This window comes from Miscanthus floridulus, chromosome 15 (assembly GCF_019320115.1).
Source record: "Miscanthus floridulus cultivar M001 chromosome 15, ASM1932011v1, whole genome shotgun sequence".
Classification (NCBI taxonomy): Eukaryota; Viridiplantae; Streptophyta; class Magnoliopsida; order Poales; family Poaceae; genus Miscanthus; species Miscanthus floridulus.
The window spans coordinates 19242613-19268624 of record NC_089594.1 but is presented as its reverse complement, the minus strand read 5'-3'; the positions used below and the strand labels follow the sequence as shown (position 1 = coordinate 19268624).

At 46.0% G+C, this 26012-nt stretch overlaps 1 protein-coding gene, 1 long non-coding RNA gene and 2 pseudogenes across 2 annotated transcripts; 2 read left to right on the top strand and 2 right to left on the bottom strand.

Annotated features, from left to right (window-relative positions):
* Nucleotides 1-1089: 1089 nt before the first annotated feature.
* LOC136509174 (NDR1/HIN1-like protein 13) lies at nucleotides 1090-2436 on the top strand. The gene has a single exon (XM_066504004.1). The coding sequence runs from the start codon at nucleotides 1132-1134 to the stop codon at nucleotides 2026-2028; it is 897 nt and encodes a 298-aa protein (XP_066360101.1). The 5' UTR covers nucleotides 1090-1131; the 3' UTR covers nucleotides 2029-2436.
* Nucleotides 2437-4390: 1954 nt separating this feature from the next.
* Nucleotides 4391-7872, top strand: LOC136507134 (probable LRR receptor-like serine/threonine-protein kinase At3g47570; annotated as a pseudogene).
* Nucleotides 7873-8584: 712 nt separating this feature from the next.
* On the bottom strand, nucleotides 8585-10154 carry LOC136506439 (uncharacterized; annotated as a pseudogene).
* A 9950-nt stretch (nucleotides 10155-20104) lies between these two features.
* Nucleotides 20105-20752, bottom strand: LOC136507879 (uncharacterized). The gene is made up of 3 exons (XR_010771770.1): nucleotides 20703-20752; nucleotides 20553-20618; nucleotides 20105-20426 (listed from the first exon to the last, which is right to left on the bottom strand). It is a non-coding gene; the product is annotated as an uncharacterized lncRNA (long non-coding RNA).
* Between the last annotated feature and the right edge of the window lie 5260 nt (nucleotides 20753-26012).

Genomic DNA, 26012 nt, shown 5'->3' with positions numbered 1-26012 from the left:
GAAAAACATAGAATAGGAAATGAATAGAGGTTGAAAAATATAGGATTGGAAAAACATATGAACTATAGAGGGGGTGGTGTTTGGAACACGGGAACATGACTAGCATTAATTGGAATCTATGAGTCTAGAAACTCAATGGCTTAAGCTAAGCATAACAGTAAACACAACTCCTTTCGTTTTATAAAAAGCTACAAATAAGTCCACGTGCCAAGATTTTATCCTTGCTCCTGCTACGGTTGCTGTGGTTCACTCTGGTCGTTTCCTCTTCCTCCATTTCTCTGCTAACGCAGTCCATCGTCAGGTTTGCCAGGATATTACGTTCTAATGACACCCACCACGGAAGACAGCGAGCGCTCATTGCCTCAGCAATGCCAAGGGAAAAGAAAACAAGGGGTCACGATGGATGTTTTCTTTCCTATGAAATCGGCGTCCAGCTACAGGAATCCAAAGGAAAGGGCAGCAAATTTCCTCTGTTCCAGACACTCAGTTCAGCTTGCTTTCCTCCGTTTTCTCGTTCCTATAGTTGTCCTTCAAAATTCCTACAATCCCAGCAGGGCCTTAATAATCAAACTTAGATCCTTTCTCCTTTTTTTCATTCATTCATGAGTATAGTTTACTATCGTGCTATCAGCCTGTTCGTTTGTTGGCCGCATATGTCGGACTAAAATTAAAAGGTCCTAGGATGCATGCATGCTTCTCTGACTCTGCCTTCCTCCACTCCTCTGTCAAAACATGTACAACAACTCGATCCTGCGTCATTTCAAACATTACCAACCATGGCAGGCATCTGGTCTCAAGAAATATTATACCAATTCCACCGTATTTCATTTTACACTACTATACTAGAGCAGTGTGAAATGTGAAGAGCGTGAGATGACCGTTTCCTCCCTCCCTCCATCCTGTCCCTTTCCTTCGTCTCCCTCCCTCCATCGTTTCTTCTTCGTCGCCGTCGTCAGTCGTCACCACCTCACGCGCTGCAGCTCGATCCCTCCCCCTCGCCTGTCTCCATCAACGCGGCTCCGTCGCCCTCACGCGTACTCCTACATACATAAACACAGCCAGGCATTCACTCCCACGCTAAAGCTGCTCCGCCCCCGCGCTCGCCTCGCCTGCCTCAGCTCAGTCGGCGCCATGGCCGACCGCGTCCACCCCATGTCATCTCCCTCCTCCTCCCCGCTTCCACCTCCGCCAGGGCGACGGCGACCCGACCACCACTATCACCAACAATCCGATCCCGCGGCGGCGCCGGACACGGAGACGACGCCGCTGCACCCGTCCTTCTTCCACGACCGCCCGCTCGCGCTCTCGCCGCCGCCAGGCACGTACATCATCCAGGTGCCGAAAGACCAGGTCCTCCGCTCGCCGCCCCCGGACCGCGCGCGGCGCTACAAGAAGCTGTCCGGCCGCCCGGCCCGGCGCCGCCGCCTCCGCCGCGCGTGCTGCCTCGCCTGCGCCGCGCTCCTCGCCATCCTTCTCGCCGCCGCCGCCTTCGTGGGCGCCATCTTCCTCGTCTTCCGCCCCCGCGCGCCGTCCTTCTCCGTGCCCTCCCTCGCCGTCCGCGGCCTCAACGCCTCCGCCACCTCCTCCGCCTCCACCTCCCTCTCCCCCGCGCTCGACGCGGCCGTGCGCGCCGACAACGGGCGGAACGGGAAGGTGGGCGTGGAGTACCGCGCGGGCGGCGACGTCGCGGTGTCCTACGCCGGGCAGCGGCTCGCGGCGGGGACGTGGCCGGCGTTCCGCCAGGCGCCGCGGAACGTGACGGTGGTCGCGGCGGCGATGCGGGGCCAGGGCGTGCGGTTCACGGAGGCGCAGAGGACGCAGCTCGCCGCGGAGCGGGACGCGGGCACCGTGCCGCTCACCGTGGAGGCGGGGGTGCCCGTGCGGCTGCGCTTTGGGAAGGTGCTCCGGACGTGGACCGTCGACGTCAAGGCCCGGTGCGAGGTGGTCGTCGACAGGCTGGACGGGGACGCCGCGGTGGTGAATAGGGGGTGCAGGGTCAAGGTCAAGCCGCTCTGGTGGTGGTGGTGATCGCCGCCGTCGCTGCCGGCGATCGTGTCCATACTCCATACACGTTGACGTTGTTAATGCCGCCTAAACGTAAACGGCTAGTGATAACAGTACTGCTCTAGCAGCGACAGGGCATTCTGCATTGAACGCACAGATTACGGCCCTGATGGGCTTGTCGGAAAAACGGCGGAGGCTGATGCTGATTTGTTGTTAGAGAAAAATACTGTTATTTTGCTGAAACGGTACGACTAATAAGTTCAAGCGAACAGGGTCTACTTCTTCGAGTATATTAGTATTTATATTTATTTACCTGTGAAGTAAATTTATTTCTATAGGAAGAAGGAAACTTTTTTTGGGGAGTGTACCGAGTGCTCCATCTGTTGCATATGACCATATGTAAAATTGTCAAATTATTGTAGATAACTTTGAGCTACTGTACTGAGAAAAGTAATTATTTTCAGATCGTTTTGCTACGTTATGAGTAGGCTAACATCGGGTAGAAGTTTTCATTACCCGAATTTCGAATTACCTAAACTACCCGACCCAAAAAATCGAGTAACCGGAACACCCATGCCTACTTATGACTAATGAGATGTATAAGTGGATTTTATGCTGAGGTGAAGAGAGAAGAGAAGTTAGCTGTAAGCCTGTAAGTTTACACAAATCTTATAGATACTGAAGAGATATACACTTTTGTAGTTTACAATATTTTTGTTTAAAGCCATTTGATGCCTTGAATAATTAATTTAATGTTCAAATCTACAAATACAAATCAAACAGTGTATCATTTTTTTTAGAAACGGCCTCAAATGAAAAATCTATAAACTACAAAGTTGTATATCTCTTTTTATAAATTTTATCTACATCTGAGTTCATATATAAAAGTTACTTCATCCATTTCAAATTATAAGACGTTTTGGTTTTTTATATAAATAATTTTATTATGTATTTGGATATATACTATATCTAGATATATAGTAAAAACGGATAAACCAAAATGTCTTATATTTTGAAATGAGGGAGTATATTTTTTTAAGATAAGCGGGCAGAAAAAGGAATTATCTGCTAATTCAAACGGCGGTAACAAAATTCTGCCAGCTCAATCGGTGGTAGTAGTATAGTTTTTATTTTATTTTTCAATTCAGATTCAGACAAATACTTTAGCAAAAAACGAATTTATAAAAATAAAATAATCCACCTGCATCCAAAGTAAATGGGCCGCGTGTAAAAGAAAATGGTCCGGCTCTTATGGAATATACATTTAAGGATTCCTACATTTAATCCCAAATGCAAATCTTTCTAATCTGCGGAATGGAAGAAAGATCTTGATTCGGCCGTGCATCCGAAATGTACTGGGCCGCCAGGCCTACTAATCTGGACAGGATTTTTTTTTCCAATTCATAATTTTTTTATTAATTCTTTTTTGCAAAATTTTTTTTAATAACTAGACCCAAATTTTGTAACTACATATATACCTCCTCAGACCCGTTTGATATGGCGAGATTTCAACCTCGCCATTTTATCCAGCGAGAATAGAGCCCTCTGTCAATTGAAATGTCGACAGTGACAAGATTTCCAACAAACTGAATCAGCTGAATTATAAATATCGCCAAAGGAAAATTTTCCTGCCAATTTAATTGGCCGAAGGTCCTTTCATCCGGTTCAATCATCAATAGGCTGAAGTGCCAACAGCAGTAGTAGCACGTAGCCGGCGGCCATCACCACCCACTGTGTTGCCTCATCCAAGATATGAAAACAGGTCATGAGCACTCATAGAAGCAACCAACAAATGGCGATGTTAAACAATCAGCTGAATACTAAAAAGAAAAAAAGAAAAATTCAGTGAGCCTTGTCGAGGCCGGAACAGCCTTTATTTAAGAGGGGGCACAAAATGCTAGTGGCCCACTCGCACTTTGAGATATCGGTAGGCTGATTACTTTAGCATACCCACTAAGATAACTATAATAGTCACGTGACTCAGAACTATGCATCGCTGTTCCGATCTAAATTATAAGTCATTTTAGATTTGTCTTAAATCAAGTTTGTCTAATTTTGATCAAGTTTATAGAAAAAAATATGTATTAACATATACAACATCAAGAAGCTGCTCGGCTGGCATTAATTTTATACTATAGCAGCTGGAAACACTGTAACAGCTGGTTTTTTTTAGAGAAAAACCATGCCCCGGCTGAAAATAAAAAGCTGACCAGCCAGCCGATTGTGGCCAGCCGAACAAGCTCAAGTAGTCAACTAGTCAAAGTCGAGCAGCGCTCCATAATAAACCTTCTACTACTCTCTGGCTCGCAAACAAAACACACCTCAAAACACAGTCAAAAACTCATACTACATCAAAAACACAGGATCAGAAGTTGAGAAGAGACACATGGATTATTCTGAATCTCCATCTCCCCGTCATGCACATACACTCCTGCTGTGCAGCATCTTCGTTTTTCTGTCAACCAACGCAACATTCTCCTCGGCACAACCCGGCAACAACAGGTCAGAGGCTGATCGCCAAGCCCTGCTCTGCTTCAAATCCGGCATCTCCGCTGACCCTCAGGGCGTCCTCAGATCATGGCGCACCGACTCGCTCAGCTTCTGCAGCTGGCGAGGCGTCAGCTGCAGCTCGAGCGTCCCTTTCCGGGTGGTGTCCCTAGACCTAAGCTCTGTGCAGCTCCAAGGAAGACTGCACAGTTGCGTGGCGAACCTTACCTCGCTGGTGCGGCTGGATCTTTCAGGCAATGATATTTCTGGAAGCATACCTGAGGAGATAGCTGCGCTTCCGGGCCTCCAGACTCTGATGCTTGCCGGAAAAACCTTGCAGGTAGCATCCCTCTGTCACTGGGTGCAGCAGCTTCTCTTAGGTATGTTAATCCTGCAGGAAATAGTCTTAGCGGAGCTATTCCTGGTTCCTTAACCAAAGCTCCATTGCTTCGTGTGTTGAGCCCCTCGAGGAATTTCCCAGCTGGAAAGATCCCAGGTACCCTATTCAATAAGTCATCCAACCTTGTCACAGTTAACCTCCAGTGGAATCGTTTTCAAGGAGCAATTCCTTACTGGAAATAAAATCTTTCCGGAAGTGTACCAGAATCATTAGGAAATGTTTCATCCTTAAATACCATCCTGCTAGCATACAACGCCTTGTCAGGACCGATTCCAGAAGCCTTGGGCCATATCCCAAACTTGAACACTCTGGATCTACGCGACAACAGGTTATCAGGGAATGTCCCTTATTTCCAGAAAACCACATCTCTACAATTTCTTGGGCTTACTAGAAATAATATTTCTGGAAGGATACCACCATCTTTGGGAAATATTTCATCCTTAAATACCATCCTGCTAGCAGAGAATGCCTTGTCAGGATCGATTCCAGAAGCCTTGGGCCACATCCCAAACTTGAACACTCTAGATCTACGTGATAACAGGTATCAGGGAATGTCCCAGCGGCGATATACAATGTATCATCACTCAGATATCTTAACTTGGGCAACAATTCGCTTGATGGGCAGATACTTCTGAACACTGCCCACTCACTCCCAAACCTCATGTCATTAATCATGAGTGGCAACAGATTCAGTGGAATGGTCCCGGCTTCACTGGGCAACATGTCAAAGCTCCAAGAGATTGATCTCTCGAGTAATTTACTAAATGGCTCGATTCCATCTCTAGGATCTTTGAGCAACTTCAGTCGACTGAATCTTGGAAGTAACATGCTACAAGCTGAAGACTGGGCGTTTCTGACCTCCCTGACAAATTGCAGTCGACTGTTAATGTTATCACTGGATGGGAATTCTCTGGAAGGAAACCTTCCAGAATCAGTCAGCAATCTTTCCAGAAACCTGGAACGGCTTAACTTTAGAGGCAACCAAATTTCAGGAAATATACCAGATGCGATAGGCAACCTTGTGAATCTCACTCTGCTTGCCATGGACCACAACATGCTTTCAGGAAGCATTCCCTCAGCTATTTGTAATTTAAGAAACTTGATTGTTCTGACACTGTCCGCGAATAGATTGTCAGATGAAATGCCATCGACAATTGGCAATCTCCCTCAACTGAACCAGCTTTACCTGGATGATAACTTATTGTCTGGAAACATACCGGCAAGTCTAGGACAGTGCAAAAGGTTGGCTATGCTAAACTTATCTGTCAATAACCTTGATGGATCCATACCAAGTGAAATCCTGAGCATCTCTTCGCTTTCTTTGGGGTTGGACTTGTCAAACAACAACCTTAATGGAACAATACCATCAGAAATTGGAAAACTGATCAATCTTGGCCTATTGAATGTTTCCAGCAACAAATTATCTGGTGAGATACCAACTGAACTTGGCCAGTGTGTTTTCTTGTCATACCTTCAGATGGAAAGAAATATGCTTAGTGGGATTATTCCTCAGTCTCTCAATGGACTAAAGGCCATGCAGCAGATGGATCTCTCTGAAAACAACTTATCAGGTCAAATTCCAGAATTCTTCGAGAACTTCATGACCTTGGATTATCTTGATCTGTCATACAACAAACTGGTAGGACCAATTCCAACCAGTGGTATCTTCAGAAATTCAAATGCAGTCATGTTGGATGGTAACTTGGGATTATGTCAACAAATTGCTATATTTTCATTGCCGATCTGCCCCACCACATCAACAACAAAAAGAAAATTTAATGCATGCCTGCTGCTCATAGTAGCCCCACCGGCTACGATTGCTTTGTTGTCATTTCTATGTGTTGTTGCCACTGTTATGAAGGGAATAGCAACCCAACCACCTGAAAGCTTCAGAGAGACAATGAAGAAGGTGTCATACGGAGACATTCTTAAAGCTACAAATTGGTTCTCTCCAGTCAACAAGATCAGCTCAAGTCATACGGCATCAGTATACATCGGTCGCTTTGAATTTGATACATACATTGTTGCCATCAAGGTATTTCATCTTGATGAGCAAGGTTCACTTAATAGCTTTTTCAATGAGTGTGAAGTCTTGAAGCATACCCGCCATCGCAATCTAATTCAAGCAATCACCTCGTGCTCAACAGTAGATTTTGAGAATAATGAATTCAAAGCTCTGGTATATGAGTTCATGGCAAATGATAGTCTAGACATGTGGATACACCCAAGTCTACACCAAGGTAGACCAAGGAGGGTGTTAAGTTTAGGTCAACGAATTAGTATTGCCGCAGATGTGGCTTCTGCTCTTGACTATCTGCACAACCAGTTGATACCTCCATTGATTCACTGTGATTTGAAGCCTAGCAATGTTCTTTTGGATTATGACATGACCTCACGCCTTGGTGACTTTGGGTCAGCAAAGTTTCTCTCTTCAAGTCTTATTATTAGCAGTCCAGAAGGCTTGGTTGGTGCCTCAGGAACCATTGGGTATATCGCACCTGGTAAGTTGTACTATGCCATATGGCTCCTACATTGGGAGGACTATAAACTTATCTCTGATCTCTCATCATTTTTTGGTTAGCTTCTCAATTTTTCTATGTGCATTGTTGTGTGCATCTATTTCACAGAGTATGGGGATGGGATGCAAAATCTCAACAGGTGGTGATGTTTATAGTTTTGGGGTGCTCCTACTAGAATTGCTCACAGCAAAGCGACCAACTGACGAATTATTTGGCAACGACCTCAGCCTTCACAAGTATGTGGATATAGCATTCCCTGATAAAATCAATGAGATTTTAGACCCCCAAATGCAAAATGAGGAGGATGAAGTTGTTTGTAATCTACGTATGCAAAACTATATCGTACCATTGGTCGAAATTGGCCTGATGTGCTCCATGGAATCACCAAAAGATAGACCAGGAATGCAAGATATTTGTGCGAAAATTGTTGCCATCCAGGAGGCATTTATTCAAACCTTTTGATAAAGGCAAGGTGATAATAGAGATGCATGGAATTTTGGCTAGGGATGATGATTTGATTTAAGAAGACCAGAGTTGTGCATTATTCAAACCAGCTGGAGAAACTCAGAAAAGTATCATGCAATTTAACAATAATGGGGCTCAACCTGCTATACACAACTGAGATGAAGTATGGTGAAAGATTTAAGGTGGGCTCTAAATTTCTTATTCTCCAGCAAAAAGTCGAAAGACTGAGGCTAGGCGTGGTCAGTTAACTCATCAAACACTGTTGCAGAGATTGCGATGTAGCAGCATTTTATACTTAATTATTTTCTCATTCAGTTGTGGCTAGAGATGGCAACAGGTAAAATCCGCGTGGATACAAGGTCTAGGTATCCATACCCGCGAGCAAAAAACCAAGCCTGCGCCCGCGCCCGCTATCCGCCACGGGCAGAAAACCGCGCCCATGCCCGCTGTCCGCGGATAGCGCATGCCCGCGGGCATGCCCGTGTACTCGCATAGCATTTATACAACAGTAAGGCAAGAGACAAAAACCATCAGGCAACACATAAATACAACTCTCAATTCTAGTTTTTCACCACGTTAAACAACCATCAGGCAAGAGACAAAAACCATTAGATAAAGGTCTAACCAAGCAAATAAATAAGTCTTACACACATTAACAATTTAACAGAAATAAAGGTCTAACCAAGCAAATAAATAAGTCTTACACACATTAAGCCGTACAAGTCATTATTCAACACCATTACATAAAAAGTTCAACCAAGCTTAGTCGGAATCATCAGCAGTGATGCAAGATTCTAAAATCATCTCTTCTTGAATGTCTTGAAGGCATGACCAGAAGCTATCCATCCTTCCATCAGCATCATCTACAATAAAATTTCATATATTTTAGTAGCTGCAGCTAATAGTTCTTATATGCAAATGAACAATCTATTACAGTAGTAGTGTAGTACCTTTTAGAGTGTGACGAAGCCAACTTTGGCTACACATCAAAGCTTCCAACATTTCAGGAGTAAGACGGCTGCGATGCTCACTTGAAACCCTTCCACTAGTACTAAAAGCTGATTCAGAGGCTACGGTTGTGATTGGAATAGCCGAGATGTCACGAGCAATTTGCCTCAAAGTAGGATAATGAGTTCCCTCCAACTTCCACCAACCAAGGACATCAAAATAATCATTCTCATCATAAGGAAGGGTTTCTTCGTCCAAATAACGATCTAGCTCATTCTTACTTCTAACAAAGCTAGTAGTCTTCTTATTTCCTGAAAGGGTTTTAAAAATAGACAACTTGTGGCTTCCAAGGCATGAAGAACTGTCTAACTAATTTGTTTTTTTTTATTTCTGCAAATTGCTCTATATGACGTTCCTCTAGTGGATTTTTCTTTTTTCTTTTTGAAAGATCAACACGAGTGGATTGCAAGCTAGGCACTCTAAGTTGGGAAAGGTTATTCAAAAGATCAACCCATGTCCAACAAAATAGTAAGCCTCCACAGAGAGTAGAAAGTACTATGCAGTACCCCTCGTACTTTAGTCATCCAGAAATGAATCCTATAGGTAAACGGTTTATCTCTTTATTAGCCCAAACACCAACAAATAAAATAGCTAGATATTTCAAGGCAATGAAAAGAAATTAAGAAGCATTCTAGGCCAAGACAACTTAAATGTGAATGAAACACAAGCAATCTCAACAATAATCCAACAAGCAGTACAATCATCACTCACTTCTTGTTGCGCCGCTTGGTCTTGGGGGCGCCCCCATCCTTCGAGCTTGGCAACAGGGCAGCCATACCGGTTGCGGAAGAGCAGCACGGCTCGGCCGTTGGGCGGCGCCATCCGGCGGAGCTCGGCGCGAAGGCACTCGTAGTCTGGGTTGTTTTCTGCACTGGCCGCCCTTCCACGGCAGCGCCTCGATCTCGCGCCACATGGATGCGTCGGCGCCGGAGCCGGCGCGCACGGCCTCCTCGGTCTGCAGCTGGACGTCGAACTCCAGCGAGACGGAGATGTTGTGACCGAGGAGCGGGAGGAGGAAGAGGAGGCGGCGGGTCGCATCGCCGCGGCGCCCGCGGCTGCTGCGGTGGAGGCGGCAGAACAGTGAGTGGAGAGGAATGGCCGGAGCATAATGCGGCAGGCGGCGGCGCGCGTCGGTCTCGCGCGCTCTGGCGGGGCCGGGAGCGCCGGCGAAGTGGCGGCCAGGTCGGGAGCGGCGGCACATGGCGGTGGGGCTGGAAGCGCTCGGCGATCTGACGGCGAGCCTGTGCACGGCGGGGAAGAGGAACGAGAAAGAAAACAAACGAACACTGTGTAATCTGTAATCACCGGTGTTGGTGGATAATTTTTTTTTTGGGTTTATTATAATTTTGTAAGTTCGAAGAAATGCCATTACTATTCACCTATTTAAAAACCTGCCATTACAATTCTTATTCACCTTAATCGTGTCATTTTCTACATATTCGACAGCGTCTCGCCCTCGTGCAGGTGACTAAAGGTCAATGTATTCTCCTGTGTCCCAAAATACCCATGCTTCTTCCCTCTCCCTCCACTCGCTGACGCGTGGGACCCACAAGTCAGCTCCTCCTTCAACCTCCAGCCAGCGCATGGTCTAAGTCCAACTCTGCTTCACGACCAAGCTCAACACGGGAGGCTACCGGACGTCGGCGGCCGCTCCTCCCCAAGCCCCCCCTCGCCCGCTACCTCCTGCTCGCCCAAGGCCACGCCGCCCGCAGGGCAGGGCCAGCTGGTGGTAGATCTGGTCGTCAACGCTATGGCGGACGGTGGTCCCATGCAACCATGGCGGACGGAGGTCCCGCACGGGCGGTCGGGGCAGTCGTTGTGTAGGCGAGATGCCATGCGGCGTGGCACGCGCTGCTGCCTCCGAGCATGATGAGCGCCATCATCACGAGCGCCATGGCAAAGAAGAGAGATGAGGCAGTGGATCCGGAAGCCATGGCTACTAGCTAGCAGAAGTGTGTGCTCAGGAACCTAGCTAGCTAGAAACTGAAGGCGCTTGGTTGCGATGGAGATGCAAAGACATGGGTCCTTGCTGGGCGCTCCCTCACCCTCTCCGCTGCTGTGCGTTGGTGCCATGGTCGCAAGCTCGAAGCCGAGCTTGTCACCATTGTTCTCGGCTACCCTCACCACCGCTACCAGCACTACCAACGCCCCTAGGCTCGCCCCATCTTCTTCTCTTTCGGACGCGTGCTCGCATGAGCTTTTGCCGCTGGAGACAACCGTTCGTCGTCGTCTTCGCGACCCCTTGCCGCCGCACGCCGCCTCTGTTCCACCGCGCCATACGCGACGCGCACACGGGTCCCGCTCCCAGCGCTCGGGCCACACTGGGCAGCCGCTGCAGGTCCCAGGGCCGTAGGCCCAGCGAATCCCGCCGGCCTGCCCCGCTCGCCGCTGCCAATCGCTTGAGATGGAGCCGCAGAGCAAGCGCATGTCGTTGAGCTCACTGCCCATGACCGCCTCTGTGACGCCTGCGACTCTGAGATGGTTGGTGATGCGACGCGATGCGGCATGGCCGTGCGCGCGAGTTGGAGTGGCGCGAGCGCGAGGCGTGGCCGCGGCTGCTCGCCAGCTCGCCCATTTGCCGGTGGCTGCTGCTCAGCAAGGAAGATGAGGAGAGGAGGAAGAAGAAGATGACATTTGAGGCCTACGTGTCAGTGAGTGGAGGGAGAGAGAAGCAGCAGGGTTATTTTGGGACATACGAGAATACATTGACCTTTTGTCACCTGCACGTGGGTCCGACGTTGTCGAATACGTAGAAACTGGCACAATTTAAGGTGAAGAAGAATTATAATGGCAGGTTTTCCAAATAGACGAATAGTAATGGTGTTTCTTCAAACTTGCAAAATTGTAATGGCAGCAATCCAAAAAAAACCATTTTGTTCACTCCATGAGAGGTAAAAAAAGTGTTTTATCGTATTTTTTAGAAGCTCTATGAAATTTATGGATTTAGTCCACTACTACAGGATGGCCTTGTTATCCCGGGCGGTAACGGCCTTTAGTCCCGGTTACCGCGCCGGGACAACGATCCCGGGACTAAAGGTGGAACATTCAGTCCCAGGTCATCGAGCCGGGACTAAAGAGGTACCTTTAGTCCCGGTTGGTGTTACCAACCGGGACTAAAGGTCCTCCAGCCGAACAAACATAGCCACACCCTTTAGTCCCGGTTGGTAACCCCAACCGGGACTAAAGGTTCCTTTTCTTTTTGATGGAGCTGGATTCTATATGGAGCTGGACTAAACATGGCCGCACCCTTTAGTCCCGGTTGGTAACTCCAACCAACCGGGACATAATTCCTTGAAGGACGTCCTTAGATCTAAATTTTGATGGAGCTGGATTCTATATGGAGCTAGTTGTTTCACTAAGAATTCATAGAGTGAAATTGTTTTTAACTGATGTAGTATTGCCGGAGCTCTTCCAAACATTCAATGATGTGAATAGATTTGGTTGCAGATACTTTTTCTTACGTCTAAACAGAGGACGAGACTCGGACTTGCGTTACAGGTGGATGTGCTCCTTACTTTAGTTAGAAGATTTGGTTACTAAAGACGGGGTACCAGATATATAGCAAGGAATTATGTCTAGCAAGAATAAGGCAGGAGAAAAATATTTGATCTATGGTATACCTTAAACTATGTAGCTGGGGTGGGATGGCCTTATCCCATTAGGGACTGTTTGCATAAAACAATTGACCCTAAAAATCATTCTTTCAGGAACGATTTCTTATCTCAACCATCCTTAAAAGGGTCATTTCTAGGAACTGTTGACTTAGTCAACCACTCTTAAATCGGTTTCAGAGGCGATTCACTTACTTTGGAATTAGCCTCCCAACAATTAAACTTATAGCTTTTCTAAATAAACTCGGATAAAGATAAATTGTATATCAAAATTATAGAGCTCGATAAAATCTAAAGCTTTATACAGCCTGTTCGGAACTGTTGGCTTGTTCATTGCTAGTTCGTGAGGAAGTACTGCTGGCTGGTTTGTGTGAGAGAAAAATACCGTTCTGGCTGGTTCATGTGAACAGTGCCCGCGTGAGGGGGCTGGTCAGTCAGCGAGCCCAGCCGAACGGGCTGATAGTTGATAGCTTTATTATTTAAAATTATTTAGGGACCCAAATATACATTGGGGGAGGGGATCATCTCTCCTTGTGCGGACTTCCATCCAGAAAGCGATTAGAGTGATAGGACGCCACTATCAACGAGGGATTGAATCTACGCCTATGTGGCAACAGACCGATGCCAAATGACGCTTAGATCCATTGTCGTTGCTTGATTGGCAACGGTGGTGGAAGCGGTGGACGCTTTCGGGACATCTTTCTTCTGACTGTCCTTCACCGGCTTCACTATGGGACATCAATGTCACGTGTGGTGTCACATTGAATTCAAATGCGGCTAAAATTCAATCAAATTTATTTTCCAAAAACCATTTTATTTTGAAAGTACCTCTCGTCATGTTGTTGACTTAGTCAACTTCATGACGAGTGGCATGTTGCAAAAACAATTTTGAAGTTATTGACACCAAAATTTGGATCGATACTAGGACTCCGGATTTCAAGATTTATTGGGGAATGCCGAAATGTATGTGAAATCAGCTGGCTGAGACACTATTGAAATCGGCTTAATTTCATGACGTCATCATCTTGAGAGTGGGCTCTACCGGTGGAAGATGGCGGTTATCAGAAGCAAGAAGACACGATGGACTTCATAGAATGGAAAGATTGGAGTCCAAGTTATCTTAATTTAGGATGTTTTGTCTTCTTTTCCAGATTTTGTAATTGGTCTTGTTCGACCAGGATTCATAATCGAGCCTAGAGTATAAATATTTAACCCTGGCTATTGTAATGGACATTCTTCGATCAAACACAAAACTCGTACCTTTTACTTTTTGGCTTACGCCAACCCTAAGAGTAGGAGTAGAATAGATCTCGGTGAGTTCTTCGGGCAAGTAAGGCTGTATCGGTTCAGCCGACCTCCGATTTGTTTATGAGTACCGTCACGACTTATACTTTTGTTTATAAGGTTGCATCGGTCCGGTTGACCTCTTGTAAGCTTTGGTATAAGTTAGTTATCAACTTTTATCAGTAATTGTAAGGCTGCATCGGTTCGGCCGACCTCTTGCAATTCCTGATACAAGTTATTTATCGATTCTTATCAATATTTGTAAGGATGCATCGGTCCGGCCGACCTCTTACAAATCTTGATACGAATTAGTTATCGGTTAAATCTATTAAGACTAGTAGGGTTTCCTTACTGTTTTAGTAGATTTGCTAGTTATAGATCTTGTTATAATTGGTATTTTTACTATTTGTAACAACATCATCCCTTACCCGATTAAGATCGAAATGGATCGGCTTTATATCTTATCAAACTATCGTCTTGTTGCTTTATCTCGCCTATATCTCACTTCGACAATGGTTTCGGCTAGATTAGTCGTTTTATTCCAATCTTGATCGAAGATAGCATGTGGTCAAGGCATGTTTGATCTTAAGTAAGCTTGTTAGTTGATGAAATTTAGTCTAGAACTGTTATTATGGCTGTCATTGATCCGGTCGACCCCCACTGTTAGCACTATAGATAAAAAATTATCAATTGACAAGTTAGCTTATGGTCAAACATAGCCTCTGACTATATGCTATGTTTGTACGTGCTTCCACAATCATAACATGTTTTCATGACTCTATTAAATATGAATAGATTTACCAATTGCTAGCTTCTGATCTAGGGTCTTACTGTCAATGTTGCATCAACGGACTCGACATGTTGACAGTACAATAGATTAAGTTTAGTCAGTTTATAGATTTATTTATATCTAACGGTTGATTGCTTGCATGTTATGAGTTTATCTTCATACACTTGGGCTGCTTTGCCGATAGTCCGAGCTTCCACGTGTACGATCTTCACGATTCTATTGAAATATGAGTAGATTTTCTGATTGCTAGCCTCTAATCTAGGGTCCTCTTGTCAATGCTGCATCAGCTGACTTGACTTGTTGACATTACAGTAGATTGAGTTTAGTCAGTTCGTAGATTTATTTATACCCAATAGATGAGTATTTTCATGTTATACAACATAATCTCCGGAATCGGCTATTTAGCCGATAACTTGCTTATTGAGGATACATTGCCTATTTTAATGATTGTACTTGTTTTTGTCTTGGTCAAAAGCTAGTATGATTCTCAATCAATATAAATGCCTTCACATCTATTCTTTCCGCTTTTGCATGTTTTCATGATCATCGACCGTTAAGATCTACATAATTAATATATGATAATTGCCGATAATGTTTATTTTATTCACTCTGCATCCTGAACATGTTGGATATCGACTCTTTAGTCAATAGCCCTATCTCATCGGCTATTTAGCCGTACATTTGGAACTATCTGGAGCAACGCCGATATGTTCCACCTTAAATTACTGATCAATCTCTTCTCCTTGTCAATTATAGGGTCAAATTGATTAGCACGTCTCAGGCCACGACCATCCGGTCCTGTGTTTCCGAAGTCCTGGGAGATCTCGGGATCTGCTCCACGTGGTTTCTCCCGGCTTGCTGTGCTGGCAGCGAGGCTGGCGCGCACGCGCCACGTTCATTTTTTTCAACGTCAACAGAAGTCATGATTTTGAAAACAGGGTGAGAAGAGAAAACTTTTGAATTAGGTTTGACCTAACAACTACATGACACACATATTAGAGATTTTTTTTTGAAAGTTCATATTTTTGTATTACATAAAAAACTGGTATATATGTTACATTAAAGGTGTCCAACAATTTCAGATTATCCCTCCAACGGAAATAGTCTTTTTTCACATGATTTGCTAGCCTTACATTTGGGTAGAGTTTTTTCCAACTAATGTTCACCCAAGTGATGTCCAGCTTACTTTAAAATTTGTGAGGATTTTTCATCATTAAGGCTTCGTTGTGAGATTTCAAGTTAGTCACCTATAGACCACCTTCATCCTTTGGCATGCACATCATTTCCCAAGCCGCCTTAAGAGGCCATTTTGCATTTAAGTCATCTCGTCTCCAGTGTTTTCTAAACTTGTCAATCTGCTTGATCATATAGAACGTTGGGAGAGAGGAGACCACAACATTAAACAATTGACTAGGAGCTATGGATCGAGCAACCAACAACTAATATGCACTGATATGGGCCAAGAATTCCTATTGATCGAGACAGGAAGTCATAGAAATTGTTGTGGTCTGGACAGAGACGTAGTGCGTATAGGTCCAGGAACTAATTACTACTCACTCTATCTCTAAGTGTCGTTGTGGTATTCGTACTAGTCAAATTTTCTCAAGTTTAACTAGATTTATAGAAAGTATTAGCAACATTATATTTGTATATCTAAATAAATTAATTATGAAAATAAATTTAATGATCTATCTAATGATATTAATTATGTACTATATTTTTTTTCGAAAGGTGGCAAAAAGCTTTTGCCGGATTTTTATTAGACGATAGAAAGGGAAAAAAGGGTGTTACAAAGTTTTTACAACCTCAACAACAGACTCAACTCTACTAAAGGCATATAGACCAAACCACTCTACTGAGGAAAGAAAACAAAACCAATAGAACTCTTAAAGAGAAAGGGAACAGACGAAAATAAACGCTACTGATGAGCTTCTGCATTTGGTCTTGTGGCCAATCGGAATTGATCAATCTCCTCCTTGCATAAGAATGCCACCTCCCTTGGCTACAAGCTTTTGTTTTGGAAAGTTCTTCTATTTCTCTCTTTCCATATGTTCCACCAAAAATAGATCATGAGGCCATCAAAGTTTTCCTGTGAGGTTTATCTATCCGCAGCCTACATCTGCGCCAGTAACCATGGAGCGACCCATTGTCTCCCACTGTGTTGATTGCTGAGAGCCCAAACCAAGTTTTCAAGATGGACCATACTTGTTTTGAGAAGGGACAACCCTTGCACAAATGTGTGGGGTTTTCTGGATCAACTCCGCATAGTTTGCATATAGGGTCATTTGGACAATTTCTCTTTATCAAATTGTTTGCCGTGGGGATCTTCTTATGTAGCAACGTCCACACGAAAAATCTGCATTTCGGCTCAGCCCTAGCCTTCCGTATCGGCATGATCCGTAGCTTGCTGTATGATCCTTCAAATTGAATGCGGTACGCACTCTTGGATGTATACTCTCCATCTGCCGTCCAGCGCCATATTATGCTGTCCTCCCTACTAGCGTCAAGCTGTACAGCTTCCCACAGTCGGACGTATTCCTGAATTTTGGCAGTTGACAGGATTGGGGTGATGTGAGAAATCCACTTATTGTCCTGTATTGCCTTTTGCACCATGACGTTCTTCCTCTTGGCTTTCTTGAATAAGGTTGGCGCAAAGCTCTTAGGCGCCATTCCTTGCACCCACGATGAAGTCCAGAATTTGGCCGTTTTGCCATCGCCGATCATTACTATCGTCAATGCTGCGAAGAGGTCCCTGTCCCAGCCATCACATGGTAGTTCTAATTTGTTCCATGCCCTTTCCTATTGGCGCCATTGGAACCATAGCCAACGTAGGCGAAGCGCTCATGCGAAACGTTCCAAATCTAGAATTCCTAGCCCTCCCTTAATCTTGGGACGACAGGATGTAGTCCAGTTGACGATCGAATGTCCTCCATAGACCTTGTCGGGTGTCTCTCCCCTCCAAAGAAAGCTTCTTCTCATTCGATCAATCCTTTTTATAAGCCATTTGAGTTCAGGGGAACACCGTCATGTGGTAGATTGGTTGAGAGGAGAGCACCGTTTTTACCAATGTATCCCAGTTGAAGATAAGAATCTCCCCTTCCACCCTGGCAATCTTGCACCAATTTTATCCAAAAGGGGTTGCACATCTATTTTCCTCAATTTCCGCACATGGAGAGGGAGGCCGAGGTATTTGCCAGGGAAGTTGCAAACTTTGCCAGGGAAGTTTTGAAGTAATTGCATGACTGTGTTGGTGTCTAATTTGATCGGGTAGATTTCTGTTTTGGAGATGTTGATTTTGAGTCCCGAGCATTCTCCAAAGAAATTAAGGATTCTATGTAAATGATCGATTTTTAGGTTACTGGGGGATGCAAAAATTGCCGCATCATCCGCATATAGTGAACACCGAAGGTTCGCTGCCCTTGGTAAAACTGGATTCAGAATGCCTCTATTCACAGCGACCTCGATGATGCGCTGTAATGGGTCAATAGCTAAGATGAACAGTAGTGGTGAAAGGGGGTCCCCCTGCTGAGCCCCCTCTCATGTCTTATCTCCTTCGTCGGCTGACCATTGATCAGAATTCTTGAGGTTGCCTAGCCAAGTAAAGCCGCGATCCAATCTCTCCATTTTGTGCTGAACCCCAAGTTTTCAAGTACCTCTAGCAGGAAGCTCCATCCAATGGAATCGAATGCTTTGGATATGTCTAATTTTATGAATAGGGTCAGCTTCCTTCTCTTATGTAGTAGTTGGATCACCCGTTGCGCATAGATAAAATTATCATGGATGCACCTCTCCTTTATGAATGCATTCTGAGCGTTAGACATAGGGTCATTCATGTGAGGTGCCAGTCTGTTTGCGAGTAATTTCGTAATGATTTTCACAAAGCTGTTGATTAGGCTTATAGGTCTGTAGTCTGATAACGCGGCTGCATCCTGGGTTTTAGGCAACAGAACAATGTTTGCAATGTTGATCAGGTGTAGTTTCGATGTTTGGTTATTGAAAAACTCATGATCGCCTGTATCACATCGTCTTTGATGACTGGCCAACATTTCTTGTAGAAGCATCCTATAAATCCGTCAGGACCGGGCGCCTTTTCAGATGGCATATCTTTGATTACAGCCTCAATTTCTTGCGAGGTGAAGGGTGCGTCGAGATCCTCCAGATCATGGTGTTCATAGCCTAACTCCTCCCAATTAATTGCTCTGGTTCTTATACTCGGAGAGCCCACCAGGTTTGAGAAATGATTGAAAGCCAGAGCCGATTTGTTTTCCTGCGAGATGACCGGTCTCGAGTCTCCATTGAGGGTGGCAATGAATGATTTCTTTTTCCTCATGTTTGCATGCAGTTGGAAGAAACGCGTGTTGGTGTGTCTCCCTTCCGAATCCAAGTTAGCCTTGAGTGTTGGCGAGCTCATGATTTCTGTATATAGCTGCGATCCCCATGGATTTTGTTTTGAGATACTTCTTGAACTCCCATTCTTCCTGTGTGAGAGATCTCTCTTCTTGTGCCTTTTCTAAGTTTGCCAGGGTTAGAGTTAGAATGGCCCAACTCAATTTCCAACCACCGAGGGATTTTCGCCGCCAATTCTTTAGAGCTTTGGTTGTCCGTAGCATTTTGACATGGAGCCGAAGGATGGCGTCTTGAATGTTCACCGGTTTGATCCATGATTCTTTAATGGTATCTAGGAAACCTGGTCTATGCGCCCAGTGAGTCTCAAATCTAAAACCTACGTAAAAATCCAGGCTAACATCCCCTTGTAAAAATAAAGCGCTATGGTCCGAGCCAAGTGAGGCCAACGCTCGGAGGTCGGTTCTTGGAAACAATTCAAGCCAATCCGCGGATGCAAAGAAATGGTCAATTCTTGTCATTGTTGGAGATTGCTAATCGTTGCACCAGGTATACTTCCTCCCCCTTAGATCAATCCTAGCGAGTTCTAGATTGTCTACTGTTGATCTGAATTTGTTAATCATTGGCAGGTTAAGACGTGCGTTGTTTTCCTCTTGCGCATTTAGGATTAAGTTGAAGTCTCCCAGCACCAGCCAGGCTGGTAGGCAAAGTGTGCGCAAATCCGTGATCTCCTGGAGAAACAAAAGTTTATCCGCATCACTCTAGGCGGTCCGTAGACCCCGGTTATGGTACAAGTCTTATTTTCTGCTAGCATCGTTATCGTTGCCGATACTATGTGGGCGGCGAGGTGTGGTTGGCTTATGTTGAAAAAACGATCGGATGCAGCAGTAAGTATTCCTCCGCTAGCACCCGCTAGCACCCACGGAAGGCAGAAACGCTACGTTGTTCGCCAATTCTTCCCCGATTGTCTCAACTAATAGACTACGTGTCCAGGTGCTGATTTTTGTTTCCTGTAGACAAACAATTGTAGCACCAGTAGATAATACTTGGTTTCGAACAGATGCGCGCTTAGCCCCGTCGTTCAAACCTCTCACATTCCAACACAGCAGGTTACAATTCTTAGCCGACATAATGAATAATTCTTACTACTTGCTCACGACTGAGAGTGGCCGAGGGCAACAGAGCCAGCAGACCGCGGTTCTCTCCCGAGGTCCAAAGAGCGCAGATGGGGAGGGCCGAAGGCAACAATGCCAGCAGGTCCCAGTTATCTACCCAAGTCCTGTTCATACATGTTTTCCGCCGAAGGCTCCAGGGCCAGCAGGTTAACCAGGATCACTTTCATCTCCCACCGGAAGTTCTTGCTCTATGGTTGGGTTTTTGCACAGGTGATGAGTGATTGGCGTTTAGGGATGGCCTAGGTTGTTCTATGATTACAGACTCATCATGCATCCCATGTCCGAGTACCATCCCCAGATCGGCCAGTGCCTCCTCGGCTGTCTTGCCTGCCTCCTGCTCTGTAGATGAAATAGGAGTTGTATTAGGCGTTGTAGCTGTGTCTGTACACGCGCAATTAGCAGTAACCTCAAACGCAGAACTATCAGTAGCATTAGGAGTAATATTAGGAGGTGATGTTTCCTCACTTGGAGTGATGCCACAGTAGTCACTGCTTGCGGGCTTGCCTTGCATCCCCTCAGGTTCTGCCATCTCTGCAGAGGCATTATCAGAATTAACAACATGAGGCATTGTTACAGGTTCAGTTACCCTAGTGTCACAGAAATTGAATTGCTCACTCGTGAAGGAGTTGTTGGTAGTGTGGCCATCCTGTCCCCCTTCCTTCTCCTTGCTGCTGCTCAGGGTGGTGCTGTTAGCCACTGTATATGAGGAATTCAACATGACACAATCAGCGACCACACGATCAGTATCGTCAATTTGGATTGGAGAGGAGGAAGTACCCTTGATAAGCATAATGCTGTCTTCAGTGATAGAGCGCTTGGGGGGGGGGGGGGGGGGGGGGGGGGGGGGGGGGGGGGGGGGGGGGGGGGGGGCGGGAGGTGGGGGGTGGCTTCATCTCAGTTGCAATAGGGTCTGCAAAGGAGACCCTCTTTGCCTTCTTCTCTTTCTTGTGTTCCTTAACCTTCCAGACTTGGGCTGGCGCCTGGTAGGCTCCACCTGACGGCCTGTTCCTTCGTGGTGGTGATTCACCCCGGCCGCGTCACCTGTTGGAGCTGATGCAATCCTCAGCGCCTCCCCTGCAGCAAGAGTTCCTTGCCCAGGCGGAGAGGCTGCGGTGACGACGGTTGCCGTGGTTGCGCCTGCCATCGTAGTCGTCGTCATCCCGGCGTGGCCCCATGTCACGGCCGCGGTCGTGGCCAGCACGCCTCCCGTGGAGGCGCTCCCCCTTCGTGTCCAGCACGCCATAGTCCCAGTCGAAGACACGGTGAGCCTTGCGGTTTGCAGGTCACCCAATCCTCCCCGGCTCCTGCAGGAAGGTGAGGTCATCCACCACCTCCAGATGGTTGCGCAGAATGTAGACTTGACCCCGCTTGATGTCGACCGGCTCGTCGTGGTGTGGATGTCCCCTGTCCGGCTCGGTGACTGTGAGCTGGACCTCCGTGGGGATGTCGCACGGGTCACAGCACCAAGCCCAGAGGTCGAAGGACCTGGTGCGCTGGCGCCTCCGGGTCGTCTCCTCCAGGTAGTGGATGGCGCAGCTCTTTCCGAGCGCCTTGGTTGCCACCTCCTCCGCCCAGCAGTGCACCGGGATGCCCTCGATGCGGACCTTGACGCGGAACTCCCAGCTGACGTTGTTGGCATAGCGGCGCTCACTCCATGCTGCGAACTGGAAGCAGCGGCCGTTGTCGAGGAGGACGCCCACGTCCACCACACGCTGTCTGTCCCTTGGGTTGTTGAAGATGACCAGGAACTGCTCGGGGAAGTGCTTGAGCACCTGGACGTCGTCGTGGTGGATGTCGAGCTGGTTGCGGAGCGCGTCCCCGAGGTGGTGGTGTGGCTTCGTGTTGTGGCTGTTGCCGGGGAACCAGCACACCGCCGCCCTGCCGATGAGCTCGTCCCGGCGCCGGCGGATGTCACCCGTGGCCGACACTATGCAGTAGCCGCGCGCGGGCCTGGCCTATGGGTCGCCAGGGTACCGAGCCACCGCCATGCCTCCCTGGTCCTCCTCCTTGCCCTCCCTGCCTCTGACCACCTCCGCGAAGGAGCGGTGGTCGATCTTGTGCCCACTGTGGCCTGAGCTCTGCTTGTGAGTGTTGGCGTGGTGGCGTTGCTCATGGTGGATCTCTCTTTTACACTGGAGCCGCCGTGAGTTGAGAGAGCACTCCTTAGCTCTGTGCCCGGACTGGTAGCATTTCCAGCATCTTGGAGGTGTTAGGATAACAGAGTGCCTCTAAACCGTAGATCAGGGTAAGCATCTTACTTAGAGTTCCTCTAGATCGCCCTGGCGTAGTTGCGCCGCAGCCTCGAGTACGCCGGTGTCGAAGGAGCTCGGCGCGGTGGAGAGGAGGCGAGGTCCAGTGGCCCGGCCGTGGTGACACTGCAGGGGCGATGCAGAGGTGACGACGGAGTCGGAGGAGCTTCCCGTCGCTAGCAGCACTCACTTTAGATCGGATTAGGTTTCTCTGTGGGTGGTTACAGCGGCTCCAGTCAACCTCGTTGTCCGAGCCGTGATCCCCACATATCTTTTATAGTGCTGTACGACAGGGGCCCACCAACTATATTAGGGTTGGGCGCCCCCGATCAGAGCGCAGATCCAAGGGTGGGCCTATTGGTGGAGATCAACTAACATTCTCCCCCTTGATCTCAATATCATCTTTCAATTTCATATCATTTACTTTTGTTCATTCCATTACAGATTAGCGCATAGAGCATGTTTCATCGTCACGGTCAATTGCCGATAGATTTAACAGTTACAACACCCCACTCTGTTCTGAAATAGATACTTAACTTTTGGGCCTTCTTTTGTCCAGGAATTTTAGGCTTTCCCTTAAACCCATGCTAGCTACATGTTCTCTGAACACGTTGGGTGGTAAGCCTTTTGTAAGCAGATCTGCGAGCATCTTTTCGATACTTATATGCTCAAGACTTATGACATGATCCCGGACTTTATCTTTCACAACAATATACTTTATGTCAATGTGTTTGGCAGCACCACTTGACTTATTGTTGTGAGCATACTATACTGCCGGATTATTATCGTAGTATAACTTAAGTGGTCTATAGATGTCGTCAACCACCTTCAAAACCCGGGTATGAACTTCTTTAGCTAGTTCACCTGCCCCGTTGCCCCATAACACGCTACAAACCGTCATACATTGTAGACGATGTAGTGACGGTTTGCTTTGAGCTTTTCCATGAAATAGCTCCCTTTGCGAGAGTGAATACATATTCAGACATGGATTTTCTATCATCTCCCGCATAATCAGAATCTGAATATCCCACTATATGGAGTGAATCAGATCTTCTATACGTCATCATGAGGCTTTTCGTTTCTTGCAAACAACGCAAGACTTTCTTTACTAATTTCCAGTGTTCTATTCCAGGATTGCTCTGGAATCTGCCAAGTAACCCGGTAACAAATGCCAAGTCAGGGCACGTACATGCTTGAGCATATTGCAAGCTTCCGACAGCTGAAGCATATGGAACCACTTTCACTTGATCGATCTCATATTGGTTCCTGGGGCATTTAAAATCCCCATATCTGTCGTCCTTGACTATAGGAGCAGGTGAGGGACTACATTTGTGCATACATAATTTCTTTAAGATCTTTTCTATGTATGCCTTTTGTGACAGTTCTTATACCCCTTTACTTCTATCTTGGTGAATCTCGATCCCTAGAATGAACGAAGCTTCATCAAGATCTTTCATATCAAATTTTGAGGACAAAAACTTCTTTGTCTCCAGTAGTAGACTGACATCACTACTAGCAAGTAAGATATCATCCACATATAGGACAAGAAAGATAAACTTCCCATTCTTAAACTTTGCATAGACACAATTATCCTCTACATTCTCTTTAAAACCCAAAATTCCTTATTGTCTGATCAAACTTCAAGTACCACTGTCTTGAAACTTATTTTAATCCATAAATGGATTTCTTTAGGCGACATCCCATTCGTTCTTTTCCTTCCATGGCAAAACCCTTCGGTTGTGCCATGTAAACATTTTCCTCCAAGTCTCCATTGAGAAATACCGTCTTTACATCCAACTGATGTAATTCTAAATCGTAATGTGCCACTAATGCCATTATGATTCTGAAGGAATCTTTACATGAGACTGGAGAAAAAGGCTCATTGTAATCAATCCCTTCTCTTTGCGTAAAGCCTTTTACCAAAAGTTGCACTTTATATCTCTCTATATTCCCTTGGGAGTCAAGTTTTGTTTTGTAGACCTATTTATAGCCTACTGTTTTGGCTCCTTTAGGAATTATCTTCAAGTCCCAAACTTTATTGGCATTCACTCCTTTAGGAATTATCTTCAAGTCCCAAACTTTATTGGCATTCATAGATTTCATTTCATCTTCCATGGCCTCAAGCCACTTTGATGAATGATCACTTTTCAAGGCTTATTCAAATGAGGTGGGATCATCCTCCATTTGAAATTCCTCAGTGTTGTATACTTCATTGTTAGTAGAAATAGCTGATTTCCTAACTCTTTGAGACCTTCTAGGAACCTCCATATTTGGCACATCTTCTGTTTGAGGCTGTTGTTGCTCCCCCTCATGTGTGGCAATAGGTTCTATAGGATCCTGAAGAACAAGTTCCTCATGGTCATTCATTGTTGGCACAGGCGGAATAACAACAGGTGCTGACACCACAGTATCTTGCACTGTCGGTGCAGCGACAGCAGGTAGTGAGAAAATTGGCTCATGAATCACACCTGCTTCTCTTCAAGGTCAATTTCTCGAGATACCATGCTCCCCCTCATCAATTCATCCTCTAGGAAGACAACATATCTTGTTTTCACAAACTTTGTATGTCTCTCTGGACAGTAGAAACGAAAACCTTTTCACTTTTCTGGGTAGCCAATGAAATGGCAACTTACTGTTTTGGGATCTAGCTTCCCAATATTTAGGTTAAATACTTTAGCCTCAGCAGGGCTCCCCCACACACGTAAGTGGTTTAGTGAGGGTACTCTTCCTATCCACAACTCATACGGTGTTTTGGGCACCGACTTACTTGGTACTCTATTGAGAATGTGAATGGCGGTTTTTAACGCCTCCATCCACAAGCTCAACTGTAAGGTGGAGTAACTTATCATACTGCGCACCATATCCATCAGGGTACAATTGCGTCTTTCAGCTACTCCATTCTACTGAGGTTCGCCCGGTGTAGAATACTGGGCTACTTTGCCATTCTACTGTAAGAACCTTGCAAATGGTCCAGGAACTTGGCCATATGGGGTATGCCGACCATAGTACTCCCCCCACGGTCGGACCTGACTATCTTAATCTTTAAATTACGTTGGTTTTCAACTTTTGCCTTAAATATCTATATTTATCCAATGCTTCTGTTCTTTCTTTGATTGGATAAATGTAGACATAACGGGAGTAATCATCTATGAATGTTATGAACGAATCATTACCATCCAAACTCTTTACAGGAAACTGACCACAGATGTCTGTGTGAATAATCTGTAAAATTCCTGCGCTTCGTTTGACATCTTTCTTAATTTTCTTTACATACTTTTCTTTATGTATTCTCTGCATTGTTCTAAATCTGAGAGCTCTAATGGAGGAAGAATATTATTCTTAACTAGTCTTTCTATTCCCCCCTCGAAAATATGGCATAAACGATAGTGCCATAATTTCGACGACGCATCGTGAGCTCTCTTATGCCACCATTTCCAGAGTAACTCTCTGTCACCAGCTGCTTTATCAGCTGGGTAGCATATGTCTTTGAAGAGCCAGTGAACTGACTCTTTATTCTATCGAGGTACTCGGTGATCGTGTCACACTCTGGGATTGAGCCCATAATTGTAGGCTCAATCGTGTTCTTTATCACAGCCAAATATTTCTTGTTGGCAGTGACCCACTTTCTATGCTCAAGGCCGTATGACATCTTTTGGGATTCAAAATCCCTCTCTTT

What these genes read in the sequence shown, in the direction of transcription:
- LOC136509174 (XM_066504004.1), top strand. Translation starts at nt 1,132, where the DNA reads ATGGCCGACCGCGTCCACCCCATGTCATCTCCCTCCTCCTCCCCGCTT.